This window comes from Schistocerca gregaria, chromosome 9 (genome assembly GCF_023897955.1).
Source record: "Schistocerca gregaria isolate iqSchGreg1 chromosome 9, iqSchGreg1.2, whole genome shotgun sequence".
NCBI lineage: Eukaryota > Metazoa > Arthropoda > Insecta > Orthoptera > Acrididae > Schistocerca > Schistocerca gregaria.
The window spans coordinates 213,233,745-213,253,676 of NC_064928.1; the positions used below are offsets into that span (position 1 = coordinate 213,233,745).

The 19,932-nt window shown below is 47.2% G+C and overlaps 1 protein-coding gene across 1 annotated transcript in view; it reads left to right on the plus strand.

Moving 5' to 3' along the window:
- LOC126291829 (organic solute transporter subunit alpha-like) overlaps nt 1-19,932 on the plus strand; it is a 72,798-nt gene that overhangs the window by 15,100 nt on the left and 37,766 nt on the right. The window contains exon 2 of the mRNA XM_049985527.1: nt 2,319-2,531. Coding sequence (XP_049841484.1) covers nt 2,414-2,531 — 118 coding nt within the window. The 5' untranslated portion in view covers nt 2,319-2,413. The remainder of the gene's footprint in view (nt 1-2,318; nt 2,532-19,932) is intronic.

Below are 19,932 nucleotides of genomic sequence, written 5' to 3' on the forward strand. Positions count from 1 at the left end.
ACCATACATTAACCCGCCAAGGTCGCTGATGTTCCACTTGTCTCAGCCATCGTGGATTTTCCGTTGCCCAAAAGTGCATATTATGCCGGTTTACTTTATCGCTGTTGGTGAATGACGCTTCGTCGCTAAATAGAACGCCTGCAAAAAATCTGTCATCGTCCCATAATTTCTCTTTGTGTGCAGTGGCAGAACTGTACACGACGTTCAGAGTCGTAGCCATGCAGTTCCTGGTGCACAGAAATATGGTACGGGTGCAATCGATGTTGATGTAGCATGTCCCGTTATCTGTACCGTCACTGGTAAGCTCTATGAGTGTCTTTTACGCAACCACATCATTCCAGTTCTCCAAGAGCGTGGTTGTGTGCATGGGATCATTTTTTTGCAAGATGGCGCACCTCCGCACATGGCAAGTCTAGTTAAGCAGCTGCTGAAACGCCATTTCGGAAATACTAGAACTATCAGCCGCCATGCCTCTACAGCCTGGTCGTCCAGATCACCTGATCTTAATCCGCGTGATCTTAATCCGTGTGACTTCTGGCTGTGGTGCTATCTGAAAGATGTTATGTTCAGTGTTTCGATTGCAAAGCTAGCTGTACTGAAGGCACGCATTGCGCAACACAATCTGAAGATAACCCCTAAACACTTCGATCAGATGTGGAACACGCAGTTTCTCGATTTCAACTTGTTACAGAAAACGATGGACAGCATATTGAACTTGTTTTGCGCCAGTCACACGGAAATTAATAATCCGATTTAATTTTGATTGATGCTTTTTATGCTGTTTTTGGTTTCAGGACAATTAAAAACCGATGTGATTAATGCTTTTTATGAGGCTTTTGGCCTCAGGACAATTAAAAACCGATCTTTCCCATCCGATGTGGTATGACCTTGCCATGGTGGATGGGCTTAGGTAACTAACAGCATCACACCTGTACACCCATGCACACTGAGTAGTAACAGTTTGTTCAAAGTCAAACGTAAACCTTAGGCATTGTTGTATGATTAGTTTGTCATTTGTAGTCGACCACTATTAAATTTTGATACTTACAACGCCATCTATTGCTATATTTTGAAACTATTTATTTTTCTTCTGCCATGCGTTTTCCCGCTTCTCCAATAATACTCCGTTGCAATTTGACGTCATTCTGACCAGTGGTGTTAATTCTGCAGCGGTCTGAAAGTTTAATTTTGATTATAATCGCCCTGTATATACTGGAAGATATTGTCAATCATCTTAAAATAATCACCAATACAATACTCCAATCAGGTAGCGTTAGTTGGGATGAAATATTTGTTTCCCAAATTCCCCATTTTATACGATCTCATTCCGTTCCCCCACCTCCCTCTTTTCCTTGAAAGGATGCACCTCCTGTAAACTCGACCCTCCTCACCCGCTTGTCTCACCCATCCTCTCCCGCCCCCGCCTGCTGTCGCACCTGTATTCCCACGTCCCACCCAGTCTCCATCTCTCCACTGCCTTACCCTCTCCCAACGTGGCTTCCGCCAGCTCCCCCTCCCTGATGATGTCCTCCTCGCCTCCATAATATACCCCTCCTATCAACTGATACTCCCCACCCCCCCTTCCTGTGTCCTTTCCTTAGGCACACCCCCTCCCTTCTCTTTCCTTTTCCCCTGTCCCCTTCCTCCATCGCTTTTCCCCCGGGCTTCCCCTCCCCTTCCTCCCTTCCCCCTATCACCCCTGCCCAAGGTATCTGCTCTCCCCTCTCCCTCCCCCCCTCCTCCTCTCTTGGCAGGTCCCCAGACTTGTACACGGTTAGTGAACATTTGCGCGCCGGAGATCAACGCCTCGTGTTTCTGTGTGTGCCGTTGTTTTGTGCTTAAGTGGTTCAGTGTTATTCGTTTTGTGCACGTACTTGTGACATTTTCGTCTATGTATGTGTCCAAGTGTATGAACAAATTTTATCTTGGACTCTACGCCCGTGAACGGTTGCATGTATTTTAAAAAGTGTTTATCTCCGTTTATATGTCCACTGTATTTTTTTCTCTAATTGTCTCCATTTGTATCTTTTGTGTTTCTCTGCGGGCAAAGAGCGGCGTTGTATGCTGCTGCAGGCCTGCCTGTAAACAGGTTTAAAAATAACAATAAAGAACAAAAAATCCCCATTTTAGCTATACCTAAGGCCATAATTTTCGCGTTATCCATTTAACTTCATGCACAACCACTTAGTGGATCAGTTCTTAAAGAGGCACTTTTGGAGGGTTAGGGAAATCCATCGTCACGGGGTTTTGCATATTAACAAGTTTTCTTTGATGCCTCAGAATGTGTCCTTGATTAGTTCTCACCCATTTCTCTGCAGGTTTCGACAGCGGGCGAGAGAACTTAAAGGTGAGGGACGAGTGTTTCCGATGAGCGGGTGTCACCGCTAGCAAAGAAGATCCGAACCGCTCCAGCATGGTCACGGAGTTCTCGTCGGTTTTCAGCGTTTTCTCCAGCACACAAGGGGACCGTCTGGAGGCTGGAGAAGGATGCGCTCACAGGCAGCTGCCGACAGTCGAAGAGTTCTACTCCAGTAAGTAAGTCCCTCAGTTTAACTACGTGCTCGCTGGGCAAGGTATAGTATTCACACAAGCTTGTGCTCCATGGCCATTAACTGCATAGTCTGCTTGCTGTTTTTAAGTCGAAAATCACCTTTCTCGACTTTTTTTTTGGTTACTGGAATGTAAAGGTTTATTCTCAGTCTAGTCGAGCGATGTTGCCAAACACCAACGCACAATGCGGTTTGTGTACGTTCTTCAGTCTACCAATGTGCCTCCGAGGGTCATTTCGAGGCCAGCCCCCGTGAGCACTATCACTTTACTGCGAGGCGTTACAATGTCGCCATTCTATTAGAAATCTGACTACTAAAGCGAGTAGTAACGTTTCCACGGTAATATTAGACCGTGATGTAGTAAGACAATACTTTGTGATACACAAAGTCATGAACCAATAATCATTTTGTAACTTTATCTGACAGAAACTGAATAACAAATTAACTGAGTACCTGACAAATAAAGTTTCTTTTTGATCGACGTTTGTAAGCATCATAAAACAACATCCAGCAAACTTATAATTCTATGCAAAATCTCCACAGCTCTCCCTAGTCAACAAACAGATTTACAATCAAACAGGACAAGCGACTGCAACGCTCGTTACCTTCAATCAATAATAAGAAAATGGTCGTTGAGTTCGGCGACTGTAAACAACGATAACGCCTCGTCCTATTGAGAACACCAAGCTTAGGTGTGCAACCGGCTATATTTATTATCAGTGGGTCGCCAAACCATGGAAAAGCTGTAGGACACTTTAAAGTATCTTGAAATTTAACGCAGGACAGAAATGAGCATATGTTTATTTGCTCTTATGCCTGATATAAATCACAATAAAATTACCAAAGAACGAAGTTCTCTAAAACTAAAATCCAATTACGAAATCAAGCTAACACTGTTGGGAGATACCAAAAATTTTGGAAAATTACATAAAGCACAACACGATCTGCTCATCTGGACAGCTACCGAAATCAAAATTATCGTTACCACAAGAAGCCTCAAGTTATAACCAAACTAGGCCACACAAGCTGTGTGGCAAAGTAAGCAAGTAACAAGCTGCTTAGAGTGTTAATCGCACCACCACACTGGATTCTATTAGGAAATTTGTGCATCACGACAACACAACAATTGTTTTAAACAAGGGAAATTCCAGCACTGGTCGTATAAATCTGAAACCGTTCTCTGTTATCGCATATTGATCTCAATCTCAGAGTGATCATCTTCAGTGCAAGACTAAGTCCAGACACATACACGAGGTCTGTTCAAAAAATTCCGCAACATTCATAATTTCGCGCCAGTGGTGCGTTGAAGCGAAATACGGTTGGCATCCCTGAACACGCCTGCGTGTATAATACTGAAACGTCCCCTTAGAAAAATTATGACTAACAGTACTGGTAAACCTCTTACGTTATTTGATTTTCAAACAGATGAGCAAAACTGAACGTACTCAGACATTTCTCTCTTTCTTATTCTGATCATTACTAAACTGACACACAATATTTTTAGTGCAACGCAATCTGACTTTCAATAACCCCTACAAAAGAATGGCCCTGACTAACAATGACCTATATCTTTCATGAATCACTTACCTCACAAAAATCTTCCTTACTCGAACTACTGCAATACAGCGAGCGCCAATACCGACAGCTAAATAAAAGATTCTATCTACTGAAGGCACTAACTACTGACAGGCATATAGTTAGCAAATGAAAGATTTATCTTAATAGTGTTCCAAAGTCATAATATATAAATCAGTTCAGGACATGCAGTCTTACAAATTTACTCTTTCTGACGGACACATGTCCAGATCATCCGCTCTCAAAACTCCGCCATTTCTCTCCCCACATCCTCCACTGCTGGCGACTCACCTCCAACAGCGCAACGCTACGCGCTGTTCACATCCAACTGCCCAACACTACAATAGCAAATATTCCAACTATACAAACCAGCCACAGACTGCACATATCACAGTCAGTGATTTTCATACAGAGCGCTACGTGGCGTTACCAACATAAAAACGTAATGTTACAATATGTTACTTCAAGAAGTTACATTGTTGTATGTCTGTTGGCTATTATTCTGTGCTCTATTCACTAGAACGTTGTGTCGCATAGTTTCCGAATTTCGAGTTGGGGGAGTTAGACGACAAACGCGTTTGCATTTAATTTTGCGTGAACCTCAAGAAAACCTTTACAGACACACACCAAATGATGCAGGAAGCCTACCGCGATGGCCGTAATCGGCGTTAGGAATGGGTCACATGGTTTAAAAATGACCGGGCGGAAGTTAATGATGAGCATCGCCCAGGACGCCCTTCGACATCTACCGACGACACTAGTGTTAGGAACGTGAACAAAATTGTGCGGGTGACAATCGGAGAGATTGCAGAACAATGTAACATTTCAGTTGGATCATGTCATGAAATCCTGACCAAAAGTCTTGGCATGCATCTTGTTGCCGCCATATTCGTCTCACGGCTCATGAGTCAAGATCAGAAAAACCTTCGCCTCGCAGCCTGTGAAGAGCTTTTGGATCGCACAAATGACAACGAGATACTCCTTAAGAGAATCATAACTGGTGATGAGACGTTGGTCTATGGCTATGATGTAAAGACCAAGGTTCAGTCTTCACAAAGTGTCGGGAAAGTTTCTCCAAGACGAGAAAAATCTCGTCAGGTAAGGTACTCCTTAAGAGAATCATAACTGGTGATGAGACGTTGGTCTATGGCTATGATGTTAAGAGCAAGGTTCAGTCTTCACAAAGTGTCGGGAAAGTTTCTCCAAGACGAGAAAAATCTCGTCAGGTAAGGTCAAATGACAAAGCCATGCTGATAGTTTTATTTGACTTTGAAGGATTAACTCATTATGAATTAGTGCCACAGGGACAAATTGTTATTCGATAGTACTGTCGGGACGTGTTGCGACGGCTAGCGAGATGGCGTGAGAGGGAAACGGCCTGAAATGGGGCGAGACAATTCATGGCGCTTCCTTTACGATAACGTAGACGCACACTCACCCCTGTTGGTGCGTGAGTATTGCGCAAAAACCGAAATTACTGCGCTGCTTCATCCTCCGTACTCTCAAGACCTGGCCCCTGCGGACGTTTCTTTTATTTCCAAAGTTGAAAACCCCGTTGAAAGTATGAATATCTGCAACGATGGACGAAATTAAAAAAAAATTTGCAGACGGCGCTTGTCGCGATCCAGCAAGAGGCATACCAAGACTGCTTCCGAAAGTGGAAACAGCGTTGTGAGCTGTGTATTAATTGTGGAGGAGGGTATTTCAAAGACACGATGCGCAAGAAGTAAAAGGTAAGCGTAGAAAAATTTTGTGGACAAAGTTCCGGAATTTTTTGAGCAGACCTCGCATAATCTAAAACGTAGGTGGCCGCGCGGTTAGAGGCGCCATGTCACGGATTGCGCGGACCCTCCCACCGGAGGTTCGAGTCCTCTTTCAGGCATGGGTGGGGGTTTATTTTTCCTAGTTTCTGCTACCAGTCACTTTTTTATGTTATGTTTAATCTAACATAATAGAATGTGGTTCGAACATGTTCTGTTTGTCTTCAGGCGTTTATACATACGTACATACAGAGAAATGTTGCTTAAAATTAAACAGTCTTAAACTACACTCCTGGAAATTGAAATAAAAACACCGTGAATTCATTGTCCCAGGAAGGGGAAACTTTATTGACACATTCCTGGGGTCAGATACATCACATGATCACACTGACAGAACCACAGGCACATAGACACAGGCAACAGAGCATGCACAATGTCGGCACTAGTACAGTGTATATCCACCTTTCGCAGCAATGCAGGCTGCTATTCTCCCATGGAGACGATCGTAGAGATGCTGGATGTAGTCCTGTGGAACGGCTTGCCATGCCATTTCCACCTGGCGCCTCAGTTGGACCAGCGTTCGTGCTGGACGTGCAGACCGCGAGAGACGATGCTTCATCCAGTCCCAAACATGCTCAATGGGGGACAGATCCGGAGATCTTGCTGGCCAGGGTAGTTGACTTACACCTTCTAGAGCACGTTGGGTGGCACGGGATACATGCGGACGTGCATTGTCCTGTTGGAACAGCAAGTTCGCTTGCCGGTCTAGGAATGGTAGAACGATGGGTTCGATGACGGTTTGGATGTACCGTGCACTATTCAGTGTCCCCTCGACGATCACCAGAGGTGTACGGCCAGTGTAGGAGATCGCTCCCCGCACCATGATGCCGGGTGTTGGCCCTGTGTGCCTCGGTCGTATGCAGTCCTGATTGTGGCGCTCACCTGTACGGCACCAAACACGCATACGACCATCATTGGCAACAAGGCAGAAGCGACTCTCATGGCTGAAGACGACACGTCTCCATTCGTCCCTCCATTCACGCCTGTCGCGACACCACTGGAGGCGGGCTGCACGATGTTGGGGCGTGAGCGGAAGACGGCCTAACGGTGTGCGGGACCGTAGCCCAGCTTCATGGAGACGGTTGCGAATGGTCCTCGCCGATACCCCAGGACCAACAGTGTCCCTAATTTGGTGGGAAGTGGCGGTGCGGTCCCCTACGGCACTGCGTAGGATCCTACGGTCTTGGCGTGCATCCGTGCGTCGCTGCGGTCCGGTCCCAGGTCGACGGGCACGTGCACCTTCCGCCGACCACTGGCGACAACATCGATGTACTGTGGAGACCTCACGCCCCACGTGTTGAGCAATTCGGCGGTACGTCCACCCGGCCTCCCGCATGCCCACTATACGCCCTCGCTCAAAGTGCGTCAACTGCACATACGGTTCACGTCCACGCTGTCGCGGCATGCTACCAGTGTTAAAGACTGCGATGGAGCTCCGTATGCCACGGCAAACTGGCTGACACTGACGGCGGCGGTGCACAAATGCTGCGCAGCTAGCGCCATTCGACGGCCAACACCGCGGTTCCTGGTGTGTCCGCTGTGCCGTGCGTGTGATCATTGCTTGCACAGCCCTCTCGCAGTGTCCGGAGCAAGTATGGTGGGTCTGACACACCGGTGTCAATGTGTTCTTTTTTTCCATTTCCAGGAGTGTAGATTAATCAGATTAATCTAGAACTCTGTCCATTTGTTTGTTGCTGTGGCGGCTGGTGTGGCATTTGGATGGGGGTGGGGGGAGTAGGGGGCATAAATCGAAATCAGTGATGTCTATGTGGTTGACTATGTATGATATCACAGCGATTTCATCATCTTGCTGCTTCACTTGCATCACAGGTGTAATGGCGGACCTGTTAATTGACATTACGTTATTGTACATTGTATTTTGTCACTGATTGCCGACGTAATTCACTGCACAAATTGCTTCGACGTTATGCACACAACACAAGATGTGTTATGTACAATAACAAACAATGGACAGAGAGTTCTAGATTAATCTAGTTTAAGACTGTTTAACTTTAAGTAACATTTCTCTGTATGTATGTATGTATAAATGCCTGAAGGTGAACAGAACCTGTTCGAAACGCATTGTATAATATTAGATTAAACATAAAATAAAAAGTGACTGGTAGCAGAAACTAGAAATAAATAATTATCCCACACAGTCACGGTTCACAAACATAGCCACTATGGCTGAAAATAATTATGGGTGTGTGTTGTTGTCGTTAGCGTAAGTTAGGTTAATAGCGTGTAAGCCTAGTGACCGATGACCTCAGCAGTTTGGTCCCTTAAGAGTACACGCAGTTGAACAGTTGAAACGTAGATGTTCACCGCCAAGAACGTGTCATTTAGCAGGTAAGATTAAAACTCTTAGTCTTATCTGCTACTTGACATGTTCTTCTCTATAAGCACCTATGGTTGAAGTTATATTTCATGCACGATACTATGAGTCTACTGGACGTAGTCTTGCGTTGAAGACGATCACTCTATGATTGGAATCATTATAAAATATCAAAAAGCGGTTTGAAATTTAGACGACCAGTGATGGAGTTCCCCTTGTTTATAACACTACCAGAATTGTTATGTTTCCCGAACAATGGCTACCATGCAGAGAAGAGGGCGAGGTGGCATCCCGCAGAGGAAACGCCCAGTACAGCAGAGTAACCCCGAATCCTGGTTCACGGCCCTCAACTGTCTAACTTTGAAAATACCATATGCAGGGGATGATCCATTGCTACTGCCGATATGATGGACAAGAATATGGTATATTGAATGAAAAAAAAAGAAGGGATCAGAGCAAAATCTTCCCACTCTTGGCGTACAAGATACATATTAACAAATTCGTGATTGGTACTGAGCTATAACAATGTCTTCACGACTGGTCATCTTCTTCGCATCAAGCATAGTGTTGGGTTGACTCAGTTCGATTGGATGACTAAAACTTTGGAGTGAGAACAAACGCTTTGCAGGGCAAGACAGTGGTGTCTCGGCCTTTGATGTTCATGCGGAATAAATGTCTGCCTGCTTAGCTCAGTGGTTAGGTGCTTGCCTACCTTGCAACGGGCGCGGGTTCGATCCCGTCTGGGTTGGGGATTTCCCTCCACTCGGAGGGTGGGTGTTGTGCTGTCCTTATGATCCTCATCACAGACGACCGAGTCGCCCAATGTGGCGTCACCTGAAGTCACACCTGTAGACCGAAGTCAGGCTTGTGGACCAAACGCCACCGAATGGGGCCTGCCGGCCAACAACACCACACGATCATCTACTTTTTTTTTTTGTTTTTGCAGGAAAGCCAACAATGTCGAACTCAGTTATTCTCTGCGGACGGCAGTCACGGCATCCGCTCCTCCTAGCTAGGCCAGGCACCGGCTCGCCGGTTAGCTAATTAGCTTAGCTGGCCACCGTGTCCATCACAGGATTCTCCGGACGTCACTGTCCATGTATCAGTAAAATTGTCGGTCACGCAGCAACTGAGATAAACCGATCGCCCGGCGTGTGTGAACTTTTGCAACTGGTTTCTGTCCTTCCTGCTGGACAGTGGTGTGGGGAATCTTGACACAACGCCGGCCGCTGTGGCGGTTCTAGGCGCTTCAGTCTGGAACCGCGCGACCGCTACAGTCGCAGGCTCGATGCCTGCCTCGGGCATGGATGTATGTGATGTCCTTAGGGTAGGTTTAAGTAGTTCTCAGCTCTAGGGGACTGAGGACCTCAGAAGTTAAGTCCCATAGTGCTCAGAGCCATTTGAACCATTTGCACCGGTTCTTCTCACAACAGCCTGAAACAGGCCGCAGCTTCACTTCCGTGACAACTGCCCGCCTCCCTGGGGACTCTCTCCTCTCCTAATGAGTCACTGCCTTCTGCCGACAACAGGACCCAGAGGCTATATGGGAATGCATTTGTACATTCCCTTCACGTGTTTAAGCCAAGTATTAGGCATATTTGTGCGATCGGGAATGCTCAGTAGCAGCCAGGCTACATGTACATTTGACAATGAAGCGTCAGCAAGGAGCATTAGAGTTGAAATCATAGGAGGCAATGTTGTGCAACCTTAGAAATGACAAGACTCGACTATTCGGCAGTAGGATCTTACAATCTGAGACAGTGTTCCGAGACGAACTTCCGCCACAATGTCCGCAAAGGTGATGTCAGATCCGCCTAGCAACAGGGATATGAACGCCCATTGGCTGAAAATTTGGATATATATCGGGTGATCAAAAATTCAGTATAAATTTGAAAACTGAATAAATCACGGAATAACGTAGATAGAGAGGTAAAAATTGAGTCACATGCTTGTAATGACATGGGGTTTTATTAGAACCACAAAAATACAAACGTTCAAAAATGTCCTACAGATGGCGCTTCATCTGATCAGAATAGCAATAATTAGCATAACAAAATAACACAAAGCAAAGATGATGTTCTTTATGGGAAATGTTCAACATGTCCACCATCATTCCTCAGAAATAGCTGTAGTTGAGGAATAATGTTGCGAACAGCACTGTAAAGCATGTCCGGAGTTATGGTGAGGCATTGGCGTCGGACGTTGTCTTTCAGCATCCCTAGGGATGTCGGTCGATCACGATACACTTGCGACTTCAGGTAACCCCAACGCCAATAATCGCACGGACTGAGGTCTGGGGACCTGGGAGGCCAAGCATGACGAAAGTGGCGGCTGAGCACACGATCATCACCAAACGACGCGTTCAAGAGATATTTCACACGTCTAGCAATATGGCGTGGAGCGCCATCCTGCATAAATATCGTAAGTTCCAGCCAGGCTGGGGATGATGCGATTCTGTAACATATCGGCGTACCTCTCACCCGTCACGGTAGCAGTCACTAACGTTTTGCTGTCCAGCGCCATCTGTCGGACATTTTGTGAACTTTTTTTTGTTCTAATAAAACCCCATGTCATTCCAAGCATGTGTGACAATTGTTACCTCGCCATCTACATTATTCCGTGGTTTATTAAGTTTTCAAATTTGTACTGACTTTTTGATCACCTAGTATATTTATGGGAAACGTGAGAAGCGTCCTTATTCACTGAGGGAGAAAGGGGGGGGGGTCTCTCTTGTCATTCGGGGAGACAGGGCGAGTTAGTTCCGAAGAGCCACTCAAAATGCAAGGTGGAGTAACCGGGGCGGCTCTAAAAAAACGGTCGCCAGTGCATATTACAGCTCTTAAACAAGATATAAGGTGAAGTTATTAGTTATCAGAACGCCACGTATCGTGGGCAGTGTCTATCATGGTGTAAAGTCAGAAAACGGTGTTAATGTGTGTAAAGTGTCGAGTATAATGGCGTAGTCCAGAGCCGCCATATTGCAAATTCTGATACTGTGACGTGTGTGACAAAGCAATTTCTGTATTAAAACAATTATAGTACAAATGTTGTTGACAATTGACAACTGGCATCCCTAAACACTCCACTTCGGCAGGATCACCCCCTACATGGAACCTGACGGCTGAGGACTACCACTGTGCGACAAGGGACTTACCAAAGCAGCAAGACACCAGGTTAGCGATACTGCCCAGAGAAGTACTTTCTTCTCGCTACAATGCCAATGAGGACGTTGTATTCCCAGTGCGAAAAACACAAAACCTTCCTCCCAAGTCCACATACCTTGTCCCCTCACTTAAAAATAACCACCAAATAGTGGCAAAAAATGTAACAATATTGTCTAGTAACACGTAAAAGTATTACCACGTCACTTACAATAAGCTGCACAACTGATAAGTGGCATGCATAGCTTGTGTAACTGAACAGCTAGCACTTAAGGTCCTATAAAAATTACAATAGTATAGTAGTGACCAACTTATAAATGAACACTGTGCAACTGGACACATGCCCCTTGTTTGTAACTACACCACTCAGATATGAAAAAAAAGACTAACTAAAATAATATTACTCCATAACATTTGAATGGTGATGCAGTGCAAACGAACTGAATATGCATGAACTATTACAGAATGCTGAACATGTAGATAAATTCTCGATGTAAGTTATTTCCTGGAACATGAAATCACACACTTATAAAATATGCCACAGCAATTCTGCAGTCAGTCGCCAACAGCAAAACTTACTTTCAAACCTGAAAATCTGGGTGCAGAGAATGGGGTATTTATCACTTGTAATGCGAAGAATCTACGTGAGAACTGAATTATTTATTTATCTGTACTACTTACAATCATTAGATAAAATAATATACATCTCAAAATTAGTGTACAAAGTGGGCAACAGAAGTATACATAAATATTTAATAAATGACTGAGGAAGTAGAGTGGAGTGCAAAACCTGCACGTGATCTGCCACTGTGAAATTATATAGCATGATCTATCTTGGACCACACAAATGAAGAACTCTTACAGTATATTACTGGAGGTAAACGAAAGAAATATGCAGCGAGACGAACAGAAATGACCCTTTCATTCAGAAACAATAATTATATTGAAGTCATCCCGTGGACATTACAACAGGCGAGACGTGGTTTTTAACAGGGTGTATCATTACTAAGCACTCGGTCTCAGGCCACAAGTGGCCCATCGGGACCATCCATCAGCCGTGTCATCCTCAGAGGAGGATGCGGATAGGAGGGGCGTGTGGTCAGCACACCTCTCTCCCTGTCGTTACGGTGGCTTTCTTTGGCCGGAGCCGCTACTATTCGGTCGAGTAGCTCCCCAATTGGCATCACGAGGCTAAGTGCACCCCGAAAAATGGCAACAGCGCATGGCGGCCCGGATGGTCACCCATGCAAGTGCCGGCCACGCGCGACAGCGGGTAACTTCGCTGATAGGACGGGAACGGGTGCATCCACTATGGCAAGGGCGTTGCTGTCCCATTACAAAAAAGACGGCAAAGCAACTCCTGCAACGCGCTCCCATGCTGGCAACAAGATGGTAAGGAGTTGTTGGACACACCAGGAACCGCGGTGTTGGCCGTCGAATGGCGCTAGCTGCGCAGCATTTGTGCACCGCCGCCGTCAGTGTCAGCCAGTTTGCCGTGGCATACGGAGCTCCATCGCAGTCTTTAACACTGGTAGCACGCCGCGAAGGCGTGGACGTGAACCGTATGTGCAGTTGACGCACTTTGAGCGAGGGCGTATAGTGGGCATGCGGGAGGCCAGGTGGACGTACCGCCGAATTGCTCAACACGTGGGGCGTGAGGTCTCCACAGTACATCGATGTTGTCGCCAGTGGTCGGCGGAAGGTGCACGTGCCCGTCGACCTGGGACCGGACCGCAGCGACGCACGGATGCACGCCAAGACTGTAGGATCCTACGCAGTGCCGTAGGGGACCGCACCGCCACTTCCCAGCAAATTAGGGACACTGTTGCTCCTGGGGTATATGCGAGGACCATTTGCAATCGTCTCCATGAAGCTGGGCTACGGTCCCGCACACCGTTAGGCCGTCTTCCGCTCACGCCCCAACATCGTGCAGCCCGCCTCCAGTGGTGTCGCGACAGGCGTGAATGGAGGGACGAATGGAGACGTGTCGTCTTCAGCGATGAGAGTTGCTTCTCCCTTGGTGCCAATGATGGTCGTATACGTGTTTGGCGCCATGCAGGTGAGCGCCACAATCAGGACTGCATACGACCGAGGCACACAGGGCCAACACCCGGCATCATGGTGTGGGGAGCGATCTCCTACACTGGCCGTACACCTCTGGTGATCGTCGAGGGGACACTGAATAGTGCACGGTACATCCAAACCGTCATCGAACCCATCGTTCTGCCATTCCTAGACCGGCAAGGGAACTTGCTGTTCCAACAGGACAATGCACGTCCGCATGTATCCCGTGCCACCCAACGTGCTCTAGAAGGTGTAAGTCAACTACCCTGGCCAGCAAGATCTCCGAATCTGTCCCCCATTGAACATGTTTGGGACTGGATGAAGCGTCGTCTCACGCGGTCTGCACGTCCAGCACGAACGCTGGTCCAACTGAGGTGCCAGGTGGAAATGGCATGGCAAGCCGTTCCACAGGACTACATCCAGCATCTCTACGATCGCCTCCATGGGAGAATAGCAGCCTGCATTGCTGCGAAAGGTGGATATACACTGTACTAGTGCCGACATTGTGCATGCTCTGTTGCCTGTGTCTATGTGCCTGTGGTTCTGTCAGTGTGATCATGTGATGTATCTGACCCCAGAAATGTGTCAATAAAGTTTCCCCTTCCTGGGACGATGAATTCACGGTGTTTTTATTTCAATTTCCAGGAGTGTAGTTAATTGCACTTGGCGGCTAAATTTCAACAATGGAAACACTCGGTGTTGCTCACAGGAAAACCTCCTCAACAGCGAACCACAGAAACGAATCACCACAACATTAATGGACGTGGCTTGGGTAGTGAAACCTTTACTCAAGTATGACGTCCTGGGTCGGCGAACCACGGAGCTCGTAGCGATGGGACAGCTCCACACACGCTCCAACACTGCGCAGGGACCGCCAGCGGACTCATCCGACTGCACCGCGCGGAGATAACTTCCCTGGTCCGCAGCAACCGACCGACTTCTCAGAACGCAGACAACATCTAAAATAGTCGTCAGTGGAAATAACACCAACTACACACACAACCTGACGAACACGCACGAAGACAATTCGGGTGTCGATGCACACACACAGACACACACACACAGCCGACTCATGAACGGTCGGCGAGCCAAAATGCGTAGGAGGACCGACCGACGATCCAGCAAGACCGTGGCCCGGCTCAAGTGATGCGTGGCGTCAATGGTCGGGCGAGCCATGTCGACACAGACCTCACTGCTGCTCCAACCCGACTGCACTAGTGCCGCATTGCAACTCCCCGACTGGCAGGTCAGGACTGCGCTCCAGACGCGTTCCAACTGACTGGCAGACCCGAACTTCGACCCCGAACTTGCAACCCGCCCTCGCTTACGACAGACAACGAGCGGGAAGTACCAGCAGTCGAGTGAGGATACTATGAGAGGGGATACATCGATACGCGCTCCTAACGCCGCTCACGGTCAGGCAAAGCAGCAACTCAGTGACAGTAGTAATTTAAATGAACGTAGTGAGGTGGAAGTGCGTTAAAAAAGGGTGTAAAATACATGATGGGGGGAGCACGAGCCACGTACGGCTCAGAGGATAGTGTCACAATAACATTGACCAGTGAGTGTATTGTGTTCAAAAATATGGTGGTCAGCATGCCCGTGCAACATTATGTCTCCCCATACCATAGCGCCTGGGCCACCATTACGAACGTGCTTCACAATGTTCTTTGGTGCATAACGTGTTCCACCCGCCGTCTTATGGAGGTACATCCAGCATTGTCAAACACAATCGTTTTTGTGGTCGAGATGTCGCATTGTACTCCTTCCACAAGTGCATCTTTTAAAGGGTGTATTCGGCCTTCACTTCATTTTTTTTTTTTTTTTTTTTTTTGATGAAAGTGCACAGCAGCATCAGACGGCGCATGCTGGAACAAAAGCATGTTGAGTGGATGGGCTGGCATGCCTATTCCCATGGAGCACATGTGGGATGCTTTGGAGAGATGTATTGCTCAAACGACCATCCAACAGTTGTCAGCCTCACTCGCTGAGCAGTGGAACACTCTACTAACTGGAGTGTCTTTTTTTTGTCTCAGAGTGCATAATGGGGTATCCACGACGGTTTGTTGGCGGTGATTCTCTGCCAGAAATGCATGTGGGGACAGTGGAAGAAGCAGCTTGTGGTCGCAAGATATTCTTTATGGCAGGCTATTCACATCTGTCAGTAATATACCAACACTGGTGTGTTAACCTCGCTTTGGCTCAAAATGTTTCAAGTGGCTCTGAGCACTGTGGGACTTAACATCTGAGGTCATCAGTCCCCTAGACTTATAACTACTTAAACCTAACCCAAGGACATCAGACACATCCATGGCTGACGCAGAATTCGAATCTGCGCGACAGTAGCAGCAGCACACTTCCAGACTGAAGCACCTAGAACCGCTCGGCCACAGCGGCCTGCCTCTCTTTGGCAGCAGTACTGAGCACCTACTGTGGCACCTGCTGCCACGTTAGATGACGTCTCGTGTTTCCAGCCATAGCATGCTGGTTGTGGTGTAGGCTGCTGTCACCAGCAGTATGGGACACTGTGTCTCGTCCTCGCAGGTGGAAGGAGACCCCTGTTAGGACCTCGGGAGATGCATGGGTGGCTGGACACCCGTCATCGTAGTCCCATGAAGGTGGTAGAGTACTCAGCTACCTAAATGCCTGGGTTGTGGGGAAACACATTGAGATTTGAGGTGTGTTTGATACCTGGTAATTAAGGACGGCAGGATTGGGTTACGATTGTGGACAGGGCCCAGATAAATTACTATTGGTTTGCTTTGCAATTTCACTCATTTATTTTAAGAAATAATTTTTGAAAACAAGCCAATTAGGTCGCAGTCAGACTTTTAAGGCAAGGAACAACAATCACAGCTGAAGGCCTTTAACACGAAAAATGGCAATTATTTAAAATTTAACAAATGCATAAAATATAGGCAGCCAATAATTTGAAGATAAGGCAATGTGGTCGCAATCAAACTTTTAAGGCAAGTAACCACATCACGGCTGAAGGCCTTTACGCCAAAATGACAATTATAAAAAAAATTAACAAGTATGCTGTCAAACGGCGAGTGGCATAGCAAAAGTTAATTTTAAAAAACAAACAAGATATCACCCAACAGTTGAGACAAATAATGGTAACTTAATAATGCAATAATAAAATAATAACACAAGGGTCAGTGTCAGACAGTACTCCAAGAATCGACCTCTGAGTTGGTCACACCAAAAACACTTTCGCGAGCGCAGAGAAAGGCAACCAAGAGCTACATTCAGATCACAAGATGGTAACTCGGTCTAGTGGCAGTCTAACGAGCGACTAATGATAATCCTGCTGACGCTATCTCACATCCAACAAAACAAGTGCAAGATGTAAAATTATGCCAAAGCCGGAACCAGCGGTCTGGGCTCCGCCAGCAGAATATCGTGCTTTGAGCGCCCGGAACAAGAAGGAATGATTCCCACTGAGGTAGAAGAACACCACCTAACCTACAATCAAGAAGCTGTCAAACTTACACGCCTCACCAGACAGCGGTGGCCAGGCGAGGAAAAGCACCCTGCCGTTACATACACTAACCCCAGAGCAGGTGACTGGGGCATTGGCGGCCACAAGACAGAAATATACCGCTGGTTGAACTTAACAACGTAAGAAGCTGAATATAAAGCACTCCGTCGTCAGGCCACGAGTGGCATATCGGGACCATCCCACCGCCGTGTCATCCTCGGATGAAGATGCAGATAGGAGGGGTATGTAGTCACCACACTGCTCTCCCGGTCGTTAAGATTGTTTTCTGAGACCGGCGCCGCTACTATTCGGTCGAGTAGCTTCTCAATTGGCATCACGAGGCTGAGTGCAGCCCGAAAAATGGCAACAGCGCATGGCGGCCTGGATGGTCACCCATTCAAGTGCCGACCACGCCCGACAGCGCTTAACTTCGGTGATCTCACGGAAACCAGTGTAACCACTGCGGCAAGGCCGTTGCCCTAGAAGCTGAACACAGTAATAGTAATTAGAAGCTCAGGAAGGCTAATCAGATCCGCCTTCCCCAGGTACTCCACTCGCTGCTTTTCGCCTCAGCGACACTACGAGCAGCAACACGAACCCAAGTCACTGGAGAATTGCCAGATATCACAATGGTGGAGATTTCTCTATGCGGATTGAAGTGCACTTAACGTAAACACGCAGGATCCGGTTTCGACGAGATTGTGCACCCTCGTGACCACCGCCCTTCGATCCGGCAGTTCATACACACCGGCGTGTTGTCGCTCTGCGCGGATCTCGCTGCTCCTGCGTCCCCAACCAAACTGCAACACTCACACCACACGGAAGAAGCACAAGGTCGCCCCAAAGATAGGGCAGCAGAACTACATATCGATAAGCGCCGCTGCTGCCACTAGCAGACAGGCAACGCTTACGAAACCGAGTGGAGTCAGTGAACACGAGAACAAGACAAACAACACAACCATCCAACTAAACGATACGGTCTGGCAGAAACCTACACACGGCACCAACACGAACCGCAGCGTGGCCAAATGGTAATGGGGACGAGGCAGCATCTTTGGTATGGCACTGACGCACAGACTGGACGTCATACTACTGTCCACTGCTCAATGAAAATGGGATGTTTCCGAGGAGTTTAAATACCACTGTCCGGCGCTGACCGTGTGGAAAAAGGCCGCGGCTCCGCGTCACAGTGAAGTGTCTGGAACAGGGAGCATTGACCAAGATCCAGCTGTTGTCTCCCAGCTGTGGGTCGAACAGCAGAAACTTCCTGAAGGTCGGTCAACGTTCCAGACTGATCACTCGCAGTAGCTTGGCTGCGTGGAAGTACCTCACTCCTGCTCCGTCGGCAGGTCAGCAACCGCAGCTGGCAGAGGGGCTGTGAATGTCCTAGAGCTGGTACTGGGATGTGGCTCAGCGCCATTACATTAGGAAGACCTAAACTGAAGGACAGAGTAACGGAAGTGAATGCGAAATGCTTCAGATTAAACGACCATAGCATAATCTTGTAATAAAGCTCCAATCTATTTTCGTAACACCTCACGTCTAAATATCAGCTCGCCTTCCAATTCAATACAAGTTTAACACGCGAAAATGTAGACAAATAGCCTGTTCGATGCGAATACCACACGGAAGTATTGACTGCATGCATGCGAGTAAACACTTTGAATAAACGGAAGGCTCTCACCGTATCTACCCAACTGCTTACGCCGCTTCTCCCGGAACAAATGGATCTCAGACTTACTCGCAAGCATGCCGATCAAACTGCCAAGGATTCGATTGGTTGGGACCGCACTGAAATGACTAGAGGTGACTCCATTTTTGCTGCACCTCGGAGATAGGCAGTTGAAAGAACCTACACTGAATGTCGATACCGATTATAGAATGTTGAGGAAGTCCAGTTCACGAGTTACTGAAACCAAAACTATTAAAATAGTGAAAGCATTGTTTAACACAGAGCTTTCTAAGTGGCGTATCTACAGGAAGTTGCCCACCATTTGGATGTCATTGCAACATTCAGCTGCTGACGTGAGACATAAGACATGGAAGACTTGCGTGATACTGGTCGTCTGCAGCCAAGACGAGTAGCTAATGAATGCTATGTACACTGTCTGATCAAAAGTATCTGGACACCTGGCTGAAAATTACTTAGAAGTCATTCTGGAATTCAATGTGATATCGGCCCACCCTTATCCTTGAGAACAGCTTCCACTCTCGCAATCATGTGCTGGAAGGTTTCTTGGAGAATGGCAGCCCATTCTTCACGGAGTGCAAACTGAGGAGAGGTATCGATGTCGGTCGGTGACCCCTGGCACGAAGTCGGCGTTCCAAAACATCCCAAAGGTGTTCTATAGGCTTCAGGTCAGGAATCTGTGAAGGCCTGTTCATTACAGGGATGTTATTGTCGTGTAACCACTCCGCCACAGGCCGTGCACTATGAAGATGGAGTCGCCATCCTCGAATTGCTCTTCAACAGCGGGAAGCGAGACAGTGCTTAAAATATCAATGTAGACTTGTGCTGTGATAGTGCCATGAATTAAATGATCTGCTGAACGGAATGAACAGTCTAATGAGTACACAGTATGGTTTGAGAGTAAATCGGAGAAAGACGATGGTAATGAGAAGTAGTAGAAATGAGAATAAAGAGAAACTTAACATCAGGATTGATGGTCACGAAGTCAATGAAGTTAAGGAATTCTGCTACCTAGGCAGTAAAATAACCAATGACAGACGGAGCATGGAGGACATCAAAAGCAGACTCGCTATGGCAAAAAAGGCATTTCTGGACAAGAGAAGTCTACTAATATCAAATACCGGCCTTAATTTGAGGAAGAAATTTCTGAGGATGTACGTCTGGAGTACAGCATTGTATGGTAGTGAAACATGAACTGTGGGAAAACCGGAAAAGAAGAGAATCGAAGCATTTGAGATGTGGTGCTATAGACGA